Below are 14762 nucleotides of genomic sequence, written 5' to 3' on the forward strand. Positions count from 1 at the left end.
ACATGGCCTAATGGCTCATGCACTAGTCCGTTTTGGTTGTATGTTTTCCGCTCAGTTATTTTTTAGCGTTCTTTCAGTTGGTGCATGCACACGTCATACTTTCATACGATTGGAAGCTCAATGTTGCTCATTGAAGTCAATGAGTGTAAAAAAAAAGAAAACAGTGAGCACTTTATTTATACTCTATGTATCATCCGAATCCTGTCCATTTATCTCTGAGTAAGTGATAGGGGGAAGCTTTAAGAAAAAAAAAAATTTCATACGAGACACGCACAAAACTAGTAACAGAACACTGGAAAAAAAAGGTTTTTCACGTACAAGAAAAAAATAAACAAGACCGAGGCCCAAATTGTGAAGTCTTATTATTTAATATGGTGCACACTGGGATTGGGTGGAGCAGGTGGGGGTTAATTGTCAGCTAAAGTATAATATAGAATAAAATATGCACTATATATATAGTATATAGTATTTTTATATTTTACATTTTAAAGTTTTCATTTGTAGAGAAAATAACTAAAAAGACAAAGAAAGGTAGACAATATATTTACACGTTTATTAAAATTTTCATATTTTAATTTTCCTTTTCTTTTTTTTTCATTTTTACTAAAGCAATAATTTAAAAAAACATATTACCAATGTTACTAAGAATGTAAATTCAGAGTTATTTACTGAGCAAATTAAATTTCTTTCATACAACCTGCCCCTTTGTCTTAGGTAAGCAGATTTTATTTTGAGTCATTTGGCATGCATAGGAGATTTTCTATATTTTATATTTTTTTTCTGTACAGGACAAAACATATAAAATTTATATATAAGATTTTTTTCAATCTAATCTGACAATAAAGTGTGCACATAGATCTGAAGTCCATGGCTGCTAATGTTAAGCTATTTTTCACTGGCGCATGTACAGTATCTGACGTATTGTGTCTTTCTTTCACTTGTCTAAACCCAAAGATTCATTTAGACGTGTTAGACGTAAGAAAATCCTTATCGAAACTGCATTAATTGTGAAAAAAATTACAATTTTATCCCGAAATTGTTGTTTTAATCCATTTATTTCTGATAATTAGAGTTATAAAAATATAAAATAAAATGCTGTTATTTAATCTGTACATTTACAATCTAGGATATACAATACACTCGCAAAGATTGCTTCACATCATATCAATCTCTTCCAACCGTTTGGAAAAATTTGCAAATATCCCCTTAATATGAATTAAATATCAGAATCGGCCAAAAAAAAAAAAAAAAAAACGACATCCTGTTATCAGTTCAGATTGTAAACTCCAGTAGACAAAAACGGTGTTAACAAGTGGGGAATACAATGGGCCCGTAAGGAAAAAGAGAGTGGACGGCAAATAGTAGGGAGAAGGAAAGAGCTTTCAGCAATGGCATCATTTTTCCAAAGTAAACAGCTCATCCAATGTCCCAATCGATCCTCACCTTGTCTTGCCTTTCTTAGTCCTTTCGGAAAAAGTTTTAGTCAGTGACTGCATGGACATGTCCCGGAGTCAACCTTCACTGTAGGAACCAAGTTTAGCTTGAGGCCGAGGATATGTGACAAAATCAATGTCTCTGTAGCCAAAATTAAGTCAAGGTCTTCTATGGCCTCAGTTAGTAAAATTGATGAAGCAGGGATTGAAATTCAATGTACACTGCTCAAGGCATCCTGGTGCTGATGTTTAATGATGGGACTGATGGGTTTTCTGTGCATAACTGAAAGCGGAAAGAGAAGATTTACTACATTTAATTGAACACATTGGAAAACCATATTAGACACCTATAGTAGACCTACGTCGAACATCGTTAGAACAAGATACATAATAGTCTGTTTTCTTTGCTTTCTTTTTTAATTGAACCCGTAAAATGTAGACGTTCGTTTGCAACTGCATAAAATAAGAAATTTGCAATCACTAGTTTGTTAGGACAAAAATAGAAACCGAATTTGAAAAATATGTAGAAACATAAATGTGAAAAATTGGGGGTTTTTTATCTTTTTTTTTTTCCAGAATAAAGGTTTCACTTGACATCCTCTAACTAGAATATATTTCCCTTTAAGTTACTCAACTTTAAGACTTTTAATTTCGCATTAAGTAAAAGGACATTATATTTGGTAACTTCTACTAATAGATCTAAATTAGGAACAAATGTCTCAAGAGTTATTGATTGATGGAAAAGAACAGCTAGACAATGGGGCTTTAAGCCACATTCACATGTTCACTATTTGGTCAGTATTTCACATCAGTATTTGTAAGCCAAAATCAGGAGTGGAACAGTCAGAGGAAAAGTATAATAGAAACACGTCACCACTTCTACATTTTTCACCCACTCCTGGTTTTGGCTTAGAAATACTGATGTAAAATACTGAGCAAATAGTGAACGTGTGAACATGGCCTTAACCATTTTAATTAAAAAATTAGAGTCAACAAAACAGTTAATTTTTTTTTTTTTACATGTCAACTCCTCATTTGTCCACATTGGACAATTTTTGTCACTTTTTCACGCCATTCAGATTTCTGGGATCAGAACCCAGATGTAAAGCGCACAGTTTTCATCCAGTAAAAAATTGAGTGTGACAAATTGAATACTACTAATGTTATTTTGGCATTATCTTAGATCCCATGAAAAAAATTCATATCCATCATAGGACCCATAAAGACAAAGTTAATGCAGATTATTTAATTAGTGGTCGTCAAGTTGAGTGAATTACACAATGCAAACTAATCTTTACAATAATGGAAGTGCAAAGAATACAAGTCCATATTATTTTTTTTTCAAATTAATACCCATTTCCAAAGTGGAATCTGAAAGAAGTCACCCCCTTACCTAATATACAGAAAAAACAAATTCTCTCAGTTCTCAAAAAAATCGAGAAAATAGTTTTCAGACAAATAAGGACAAATAATATAAAATAAAACAACATTGTTATCTCAAGTGTCAATTTTTTTTATTTTTTTTCATTATTATTATTTTGTCGTAGACATGGCAGATGGTCTCCCGTGCTCTTTTTCACTACTTCAGAATTCATTTAAATTATATACCGTATATTCTTTATTTCTTCCCGGACACAACATTGTAGAGCACTGTAGAAGATGATGGTACCATGTGTATTCATAAATTATTAGCTTGCTAAAATATTAACTGTCCACCCTGTACCTTTAGGCCTAATTAACTTAGTAACAGTATTAGATTTAGCCACACCAATAGCATTAAATTATCCAGAATGATTCATAGCACAAGTATTAACGAGGCATATTCTAGATTATTAGGCCATGTTACGTTACGTGCGTGGCATTTATGAAAATTAATGATACCACACAGTAGTGAAAGACAGAACAGTTTACCCTGTAGTCCAGCAAAAACATACAGGATAAGAGTAATTTGACTTTGCTGGGCCGTTCCCAGAAATGCCCAGGAGAGCAGGCCACTTTGGTGAGTCTTTAATGCAAAATTTGTCATACAAGTTCATTAATCCTGATTATATTTTCACACTGGAAAAATGAAGCTCCCAGCAGGACGTGGGGAAAAGGGTTCTGCTCCACGAATGAAAAAAAAAAACAGTACCCCATTAAAATAAATAAGAGAGCAACTGACAAGAGAGAGTGTAACCATTGGCGGGCACAGACAGAAGAAGGCCCCAGTACAAGAACAATGGATGGGATCTTTGGAGTCCAATAAATTATCATAATAACCAATTCCACCTGTTTTGGAGGTGAAAATGGGCCCCATTAACACTTGCACTTGTTGCACCAAGGACATGTCCGCCCCTGAGTGTAGCATATGACATTGTATCATTTCCTCCTAATTGATGGTCATGTAGCTTTATCCTAATGTCTAAGTCAGCCATACATTTTTCATGTACATGTTCTATTCGTGTTTTTCATAGATACACCACATGCTCTTTATAGTCTATTGGGCTGTTCACATGTTTATGACATCCAAGCGTCCGCCAAAAAAAAACCAAAAAAACAGAGAGATATGTCCATTTTGTATTTGAGTCATAGATCAAAGTGGCCCAATAAAATCAACAGGCCCATGAAAAAACTATCAGCGCATTGGTGTTATCCATGTGTCATCCAAATGCTGTCCGTATTTTACTGGTTGATGGGTAATGAAAACATGAAAAAAATTGCATTCTTTGCATAGGAGAAAAACTGAAAACCACAATAATAGTAAGAATTGACACAAAGATCAAAAACGGAAGAGAATCAGATCAAGAACATTGTTGAAAAATGTTTAATTTTTGTTCTCACATGCAAAATATAAATGATATCTGATGTATTCCAAGGTGTTACGGATGTGCAGTAACTAAGAATTGTTTCCATTTATCATATCTTGCCATTGTGATATTATAGGGAAACTAATATGGGAACAGATAGGTTAATTTTCTATGGGATCGTTCTCATTCATCTGGTGAACCAGTTGTGGGGTTGGACCCTTTAAAGGCGAAATCTAAACATGCTTCATGTCTCAGTGCTTCTCCATGTTTTTGCAGTAGAAACTGGTAAAGAAAAGCAAGATAACGCCTAATTTGCAGTTCTCACATCAGTTATGGTCAGTTTAGATACAAGAAAACTGATCCTGATGCCACAGAAAAGGCAAATCCAGTATAAGAACAGTAGACCAAATGCAAAAACACAATAAAGCAAGCAGTGGTCTGATAGAGATAGCTTAAAAGAGAATAGTGATGAAACTGATTAGATCATAGATTGCTATTGATATGAAATCATTTATGTATTTGTATGTAATAATAAAATAAGCCATCCCAGTTCTCACTATTTGGTGCATTTTTAATCTTGGAGATTTTTTGTACCTATTATGTAAATTCGGTTATTTTACTTTTTTCTTTGCATTTTTGAGTGCATTTTTTTACATGTGTTTTTATGTAAAGTGAAATGAAATGTAAAGTGCTGCGGAATATGTCAGCGCTATAAAAATAAAATTTATTATTATTATGGCGTTTTTTCAGCTGCGATTTTTGTCTCATTTTAGAAAGTCCTGTTTTGAGTAAAGCTGCTTTGTTTTGGTTACTTACTGTTACGTTTATTTAAAGAAAACTTTATCAATGAGGTCGTGTGCGGATTACGTGCGTATTTATTGCGTTTACGCTGCAGAAAAGCATTACAATCGCATATGCATTTTTTTACCTGCAAAATTTCCTTATCTTATCCAAGTCTATGGGGAAAATCCTCAAATAAAGCGCATATTTACAGAAGCAGAAATTGACATTTTGCAGATTTCAAAAATGCACTGCAGGTCAGTTTACACTGTGAAAACAAAAAGCACAGTGGGCACGAGAACTCTAGAAATCCCATCCACCTTGCAGGAATTGTAAGTTACCGCAACAATACATACGTATAAAAATACAGCAAAAACTTATCGTGGAAACTTAGCCTTAAAGTAAAAAAGGTTCAAAGGTGAACATTAAGAGATAGATTCAAACAGGCTAAGGCTGCATTCACACTGGTGCTTTTTTCCCCCGGGTTTTTTTTTTTTTTAGCTCTGCAACTAAACTAATGCCAAGTGTTACATATTTACATTAATTATGAACAACGTGATGGATTTATCATACTGGATTCTATACCTATTTGCTTATAGTCAGTATGTCATGTCTTCTTTTTTATTAATCAATGGAAAAATATTTCTATTTAACCTAAATAAATTGATGCTTTGCCAAAGAAGAAATAAAGTGTGAACAGAGTTTTTCAATGCTGGATTTTCCCTATTTTTTTTTTTTAATTTTTTCACTCTTCTATGCCAATAATGCTGGGGTCATACGACAGTATGTAAAAATTCGACCCCATTCTCATCCAGAAAAGTGGGAAGCTTTTTGTTCTCGCTTGTCATCCGTCTACAATCTGTATTTTTACAGCTATTAATCATTTACAGGACCATTTACAGTTTCCCTTGTCACAGAATTGCAGTGCATCCCTAAGGCCTGTTTCACACTTCCGTTTTTGACCATCAGTCAAAATCCACCAGTTTTTAAAAAAAACGGATCCGCCTTCCTGGACAGCGGTTCCTTTAAAATTCTGCATTCAACGGATCCGTCAAAAAAACGGTCCGGTGGCATCCGTTTGCATCAGTTACAAGCGGATCCGCTTTCCGCCATTTTGGCGGATTTTAACTGACAAGAAAAAAACGGATGTGTGAAAGAGGCCTAAAAATCAAACACCATACTGTGGCATCCGTTTTTTTTTCTCGCACCCATAGATTTGAATGGGTGAGTCTCATCCTGCTTCAAAGTCAAATTGTCAGCGAAAAAAATTGCCCATCTGCCCTGCCTCATTGAATAACGTGGGTCAGTGTGCCGGCCGATAAAAATTGGACAGCACTGGTGCGATTTATACACTCGTGTGCGTGAGCCCTAAAGGAAAAAAAATAGATCTTGATGCATCATAAAAAAAATGATCACAACAGAACTTTTGGTGGGTTGTTACACTCAGTTTGGGTCCCATGAGAATGAACAGTTTGGCTTTTCAGATGAGAGTATACATTAATCACAAGGAAATGGCGCCATGGTAATGGAGTGGCTTCGTATACCTACCGGACTGAGTTTTCCCAAGAAATCTATTGTGTATGCGGTTCGATTATCCTTGATTATCAGAAATGGAGCTATTGTTCTACAATCTATTAATGTTTTATATTACTTCTTGATTTATATTACCATTGTATCAGGGGCGGACATACCATTGGTGCAGTCTGTGCAGCCACACAGGGCCTAAACAATCAAGGGGGCAACTCTCATCCACAAATCTGCAAACAGCATCTGTCCCTGACACATAAAGGAGTGAACTATCATGAACTCTTGGACTGCAGAGGGCCCATATACAATTTATGCCCGGTGTCTACCCCTGGCATTGTGCCATTCGGTATAGAAAGGCATATATACAGACATATCCACATAAACACCAGCATGCACACAGAAACATGCAAACATTCACCTGACCAGACACATGTACACAAATATACATGAGAAGTGTTAAAGCCGGTGGAAACTAAACTTTTTCCTGATTATCAATAAAAGTAATATTTACCTATACGATAACAACTAACGACACAACCGTAAACCAAACCTATCGCGGTTTTATTAAATGCAATTTAATTCTGTGTTCTATTCTGTTTGGGACACACACCTGTCAATTATTCCCTCTCACTGATCAAGAATATAAAACTCATCTCTTTTAGAATAGATTTTTTTCTCACCCACAGAAAACTTTTCTTAATATATTATTGAGGTTTTGGACTGATAAATTAGCATAGCAATGGCCACGATAAGATGAGCCTGTGCAAAAGAATAGTTGTGATATTATGATAATTATATTGAAAATGAAACTGATAGAAGTTAGCCATCAATAAAACAAATTATAAGATAAATTAACTATTTTTTTTTTTTGCTAGCAAGGTAAAATGTGGGCGATGTGCCAACAGGGTTTCTGATTGGACCTATTGTTTTTTTTGGGGGGGATATATTTGTATATCACCAATATGTTTTATAATATATCATAGGAATACTGCAGCTAATATTTTTACATGGGACTGAGCAATTGATACAGTTTTTCATAAGTTGAACAACCCATTCTACTTTGACGTCAATGTTATTTAAAAAAAAAGTTGAAAAATAAAAAAAGGATATAAAAATGGGAAAAATATATATTTTTCCTTATATTGTGATTTTTAATACAGAAATCAGTGGATAAAGGATCGGACACAGATGACATATATATATATAGGTGGCATTACAGGATTGCAGAATTGATATACTATATTTACATTTATATACACATATATATGTATAGCACATATATGTATAAGAATTTATATTTATATATATATATATATATATTGCAAGCCTCTCATCATGTACAATATTACAGTCTAAAAGCACTGAGGTTAATAAGCCCCTAAAGCCCTAAAATAGGCAAGAAAAATTGAGCAACTTGTTAGCAAATATTTTTTCACATATTCACTTCTTTCATGAGTCCAACAACAACTATTACACGACTCCTAAATTTTCCCATCAAAGTCTAACATGTGAAAAGAATTAAACAGGAATAGAATTTGGAGTGAATAACTGTTTGTGATTTGTCATTGCTGACTATGTATCAGGCACTTTCCACAAGATTTAGGTATGAATGGTTGTGTATGGAAATTATAGTATACCTAAAAAAAACCTGCTCCACTACACATAGCACAAACACATGCATTACAATATGTCAGGTAGTTGTACTGTACTTAACAAAACTGTATCAAATGTACAAATATAAAAATTCCCAGCCAAAATATGATACTGATTGGCTGTTCCCCTATATACAGTTTCCCCAACATGTGCCCCTGTGTTTAGCTCTCTGCCTCCTACATCCACCTGTTCCTTGGAGCCAGCACTTGTCCTGCCCTGAGGATCTATGCCCCAATGTCCTTACTAATAAAGCCCACAGCCCTATAGATCGGGATGGGTTTGACTTGTTGGTTTAGAACTTCTATTCCTTCCAGGAATGATAACACTGTCCAAACCCAAGACCTTCTGGCTTCCATCACAGCATCTGATTCTTATAAAATGCCTGCAAGTCGTAAAAGTCTCTCACATTCTGTAGGACAATCGGCTCTTTTACTGAGTTTTATAGAGCAGATTGTTTACTATGGACAACTCCTTGTAAATTAGCATCATCGTCTATAAAAAGCCACTAATGAGCAGTATAAAAGCCTCATCCTGACAAGCACAGGCCCCAATTATACAAGTCACAATCTTAGAGAAACACAGATAGATAGATAGATAGATAGATAGATAGATAGATAGATAGATAGATAGATAGATAGATAATAGATATATAGATAATAGGTAGCTAGATAGAAGGAGAGATAGATAATATATGGATGGATGGATGGAAAGGGTGGATGGATAGATAGATAGATAGATAGATAGATAGATAGATAATAGATGGATGGGTAGATAGATGGATAATAGATAGATAGATAGATAGATAGATAGATAGATAGATAGCTAATAGATATATAGATAATAGATAGATAGATAGGTAGATCGATAGAAGGATAGATAGATAGATAGATAGATAGATAGATAGATAATAGATGGATGGGTAGATAGATAGATGACAGATAGATAATAGATAGCTAGGTAGATAGATAGATAGATAGATAGATAGATAGATAGATAGATAGATAGATAATAGATGGATGGGTAGATAGATAGATAACATAGATAGATAATAGATAGCTAGGTAGATCAATAGTCAATAGAAGGATAGATAGATAGATAGATAGATAGATAGATCGATCGATAGATAGATAGATAGATGGATAGATAAATAGATAGATAGATAATAGATGGATGGATGGATGGATTGGTAGATAGATAGATAGATAATAGATAGATAGCTAGATAGATAGATAATAGATAAATACATAGATAGATAGATTAATAGATAGATAGATAACAAACAGACGTATTCATGCAAATTAAACCACGCTCCATGTATTCCCTACGGATATAGACCTGTAAAGTGTTATATACCCTATGGAGACATTTGAGATGTGGACAAACAAGTCTATGTAGGCGTGTGCCTCTAAGTATATGAAATACAGCAATGCATGTAATCATATGGAAAAGAATCATTAAGGAATGATTTGCATATATGTATATATGTGTGTGTATACATATATATATATATATATATATGTTTGTTGCAGCCATATTAATTAGTATATATATATATATATATCTGAATATGCAAAGAGCTTAACTGATATTTGTTAATTATATTTGTATTTCGTTATTGTTTATTCTTCTTTCCTATTTCCTTAAATACACAGGTTTATACCGATTTATAATATTTATCTACATTATGGTTATTGCTTTTTTTAATATTGTATTTAGTCCTCGCCTGACTGTGGGAATCTGTATTAAGCTGTGTGTATAGTTTTGTCAGTACAACAGCAAATTACTATATGTCTGAATGTATTCTTCAGCACCTTACTTTATTCTCTCGTCTTTTTCTTTCTTTCTTTCTTTCTTTCTTTCTTTCTTTCTTTCTTTCTTTCTTTCTTTCTTTCTTTCCTTCTCTCTTTGTGTCTTTCTTTTCTTTCTTTTCCCTCTGTCATAATATCCCTTCCATTTCTCGGTATTTGTCGCTTTCCGTATTTAATCCTCTCTTTCTTTTCCTCTCATCTCTCTATCTCCACTTTCCCCTTTTCTCTTTCTCCCTTTCCTGCCTCTTCTCTCATTATATCCCTTTTATCTCTCTTTGAATGTACATATAGGGAATGTTGAAGAAGCACAGAGATACGATTTCACTAATGATGATGTTGATGATAAACCTTTCCACCCATAAATCTTATTTTGGTTAGGACCCCTAGTAAAGTCTCCGCCGCCATCCTGCAGTCCGGAGCTCTCCGGTGTTTCCCAGTCGCCTCAGTCTGCACGATGAAGGTAAAGCCGCAGCAGAGCTGTCATGACACCTACCTTCCCTGACTGGGTGCTTGAAAGTCATAGGGGCTGTGATGTCTCCGCCATGTACAGTCACTCCTGGGCCATGATGGGCTAGGGGGCTCCCCTGTGCTTGCCAGTGGTGCCCTGGGGTCACATATCCAGCTCCTGGACCCCCATACACCCCATACTGGTTGGTAGAAGGGTAAGCGCAGGCTTGGACGAAGCCACCCACCGTGGAGAGACTGGAGGCAGCCTGCAGCGTGGACAGAAATATAGGAAGGTAATCAATTAACACGTTCAGGTGTGGTTTGGAAATCGTATCTGTCTACTGGGGATAATAAAGCTGACAGGGAGTCATACAGGAGGCAGCTGGTAAGGAATGAGCTCAACTACTGGACATCCATTCCATATAGCACCTAATATCACTGCCTGCATACGTGTATATAGAAGATAAAAAGAATATATATATTCTTTATATTTTATATTATATATATATTCTTTATATATATTCTTTATATATATATATTCTTTATATTTTATATTATATATATATTCTTTATATATATTCTTTATATTATATATATATATATTCTTTATATTTTATATTATATATACATATTCTTTATATATTATTTATATTATACATATTCTTTATATTTTAGATTATATATATATTCTTTATATATATTCTTTATATTTTATATTATATATACATATTCTTTATATATATTATTTATATTATACATATTCTTTATATTTTATACTATATATATATTCTTTATATATATTCTTTATATTTTATATTGTATATATATATATATATATTCTTTTTATTTTATTTATATTTTTATCATTTATCTTACCTTGTAGTTATATATTCTTTTTTTCTTATATATACACGTATGCATATATATATCACTACTAACCCATTGTAGTTACCTGTGGGTATTTGATATCAGGTTCTACAGACTTTTCTATTCCATTGATGTTCTGGGCAGCAGAAAACCCTGTCCTGTTAACGCTTGTCCATTCTTCCATTTTGGGGGAATACACAGCACCTTCTGCACCAGCAATAGCTCCTAAACCAACACACACATAGATCTATAAAGCCATATATTATAATGAGTAAAAATATTAAATACTAAAAAAAACTATAAATATGAAATATACATACTATTTGTACTCAGACATTAGTTAACCTTTTCGGACACAGTGCTATTTATGTCATCCAGTCAATATATATGAGGATGGATAGATAGATAGATAGATAGATAGATAGATAGATAGATAGATGGATAGATAATAGATAGGTAGATGATAGATACATAGATAGATAGATAGATAGATAGATAGATAGACAGATAGAGTATATATATATATATATATATATATATATATATATATATATATACACTGCTCAAAAAAATAAAGGGAACACTATTCCATTAATAACAGGCTATTTGTGTTCCCTTAATTTCTTTGAGCAGTATATATATACATATCCATATTGTTACATGTAGAAGTTTATATGGATGCTTATATATGTAAACGTATAATATATACATATATATATATATTAATGCAGGCGTAAATATGTAGACAAACCTTTTGAAAGGACATTTTTATCAGATGGTGTGTGCCACCTTTTTTTTCGCTGTTTTTGGACTATATATATGCAGACACAACAATTATTATTTATATACATATATAATCTATTATTTTAGCGTAATTATTTCAATATATATATATATATGTCATTAACGTAAATAAGTTCGAGATGTAGCAATAAATGCCATTTTCTTCGGGAACAGACCTAGCCCCTGCGCCTCCGTTTGTGCGGTATATCTGCCCCGTGATTTCTGTCTCCGGGCAATGAGCATAGGGAGCACAGTCGCATGCTTTCCTGCTTTCCTGCTTTCCTGCTTTCCTGCTTCCCAAGTATTACATGAAAATGGTTTCACAAACCACTTATAAAGGATATATTGTATTTCATAACGAATTATAGTGACACCAGTATATAAACACTCATATAAATAATTTCATTCCAAGTTCTGAAAAATTAACTATTTCTATCCCTTTCATTTCGTTTCTTCTTGTTTGATTGCCAGCACTTATAGTTAAACCATTCTATTATTTGCTTGTAGTTGGGGCAAAAACAACTTGGTGTCACTCTGTAGCCTGATGTTGGCATCTCGTCTCTCATCAATGGGTAAATATTTGACCAAGAAATCTTATGGTTTTAGCCATCCCATAATACCTGTATTAGAATTGAAGCCAGTTATTTAACCAAGAAGCCAGAAAAGTTTGCAGAGATATCTGTATTAATATGTCCTTCGCTCTTTGTGCCAAGTAGAATATGAAATAGTAATTTTAGAGATTTGAGGGGTTTTTGTTCCCTCTTTTCCACTCTCCTGTGGGCCTGTTATTATTTTCCGAGTGAAAAGCCCACGCATGAAGGATCACCTGTTGACACCCAGTTCTAGCACTAGTTTCCACCAACTCACCTGTTTGTTCCATAAAGGTGCGGATGCCTAAGATGTTGTTGACGGAGTGAGCTGAGGGCCAGGACCTGGCAATGCTGACATGTCCGGGTGGCATGTGCACCCCATGGTGGTGGCTGCCCATCTTGGCAGAGCCGGGGGAGATGGGGTTCGGATAAGGATATTGGTAGATGTGATTGTATGGTAATGTCGGTTGTGAGCTCGGCTGCTTTGTGCTCTCATACTGACTGGGTTGAGACAAGTTCCCAATTTTGTTCCTTAAAATCCTACTAATGGAACTGACAGAGGGCACATTGTACTTATCACAGACGTTGTCAGCCAGAAGACGGTCCCTGATCTCCCAAGCAAAGATGCCAGGGTCTCCTTGTTTGTACTCCCTGATGTGCTTCACCACGTTCGGGGTGGTGACTCTGGGCTTGCTCCCTCCAATAGCCCCAGGTAGGATCGATCCCGTTTCGTTGTATCTGGCCAGGATTTTACTAACACATCCGTGAGAAACGCGTAGTTGTCTGCTGATATCACAAGGCCTGATTCCGAGCTGGGCCAACTCCACTATCCTCAGCCTGATGGCGTTGGGCAGGGGTCTCCCGTTGACAAATACACCACCCAGCTGGTTCACTTCTCCATAAGCTTGTTCTGCACCGTAAGGAAAGAAAAGAATATTAATACTATACATGGACGTACATCTAGCGCACAGAGAATAATTATCTCGAACTTTCCGAAATGTATAAACGCAGAATAGTCACATACATATGTGTATATACAGCAGACATATTACATGCTTGCGTTATAGATGATGAAGAAAATCATCCACAATCTAATCACACAGGCACTTGCTTCTGGCAATGCAACTTTCCTGTGCGCAATAAATGGATGAAGGACGCGTTTTTAGCCATCAACATCAGAAAGAAACGCAGCTTACCCATCCCGCAAGAACAGAATGAGAGAAACAACTTCTACACGGAAAAAATCAGGAAACTCAAACAGATGTAACCCAGAGATACATGGAGGGAGAGAGCTCAGTGTTCTCCAATGAGCTGGATGAGGAGGAGTGTTCTGCTGCTCCCAGCCACTTCCTCCCCTGGAACTGAGCTCTGCTGTGTTTGCACAGAAACTTCTCTCAGGCAGGAGAACAAAAGCTCAAGGTGATCTTCATCCCATCGGGCAGAAGGACTGCAGTCATCATCTCCAAGTGGAGCCGATTCAGATCTCCCTTTGACGTGTCCTCCACGTCAATCATGGTGGCAGGCTGCAGGAGCCACTGAGGACATCCCATTGGTTACCGTCATCTTAAATAGGCAGAGATTTTTTTTTTCCTCCTAGAGTAACCCTAGCCCTGTCTTCTGCTGGAATGTCTCCATCTACTCATCCTAAAACAACATTAGCTGCCATCTTAAAAGGGTTTTCAGAGCTCCCTGGCAGCCCTATCCATCATGCCTCCTCTTCTTCCAGCCCATTTTCTTATAAATGCTCAGACATGAGTAGGGTATTTTCTAAAACAATATAGTAACTGATCTTTTCTTTTTTTCCCCCACTTTTTTCTCCTTTATTGACCTTAATCTGAGACATTAACATGTTATATTCACACAGTTTACAAAGTACATTTTTTTTGTTGCCTTCAAAATTGTTGCATCATCTGGGAATCATTACATTGTATATAGTCTCTGAATTGCAAATGAAGACTTGCAGAAGTAAAAAAAAAAAAAATGGTCTTCTCAAGAAAAGAATTGCATGGACCGAACAATTCAGCTGGATGGCACCTGTTAAAATACAGAAACACGAGTTCTGTGGCCCATGGTGGCTTTCTGGTGCGG

The 14762-nt window shown here is 35.2% G+C and overlaps 1 protein-coding gene across 1 annotated transcript; it reads right to left on the reverse strand.

The window, feature by feature from the left end:
- Window positions 1–1568: 1568 nt before the first annotated feature.
- PAX1 (paired box 1) lies at window positions 1569–13874 on the reverse strand. The gene is made up of 5 exons (XM_073557728.1): window positions 13871–13874; window positions 12952–13584; window positions 11387–11526; window positions 10481–10700; window positions 1569–1716 (listed from the first exon to the last, which is right to left on the reverse strand). The coding sequence occupies exons 1-5, from the start codon at window positions 13872–13874 to the stop codon at window positions 1646–1648; spliced, it is 1068 nt and encodes a 355-aa protein (XP_073413829.1). The 3' UTR covers window positions 1569–1645.
- Window positions 13875–14762: the final 888 nt, after the last annotated feature.

This window comes from Dendrobates tinctorius, unplaced genomic scaffold (genome assembly GCF_039654945.1).
Source record: "Dendrobates tinctorius isolate UK_male_01 unplaced genomic scaffold, ASM3965494v1 ptg000250l, whole genome shotgun sequence".
NCBI lineage: Eukaryota > Metazoa > Chordata > Amphibia > Anura > Dendrobatidae > Dendrobates > Dendrobates tinctorius.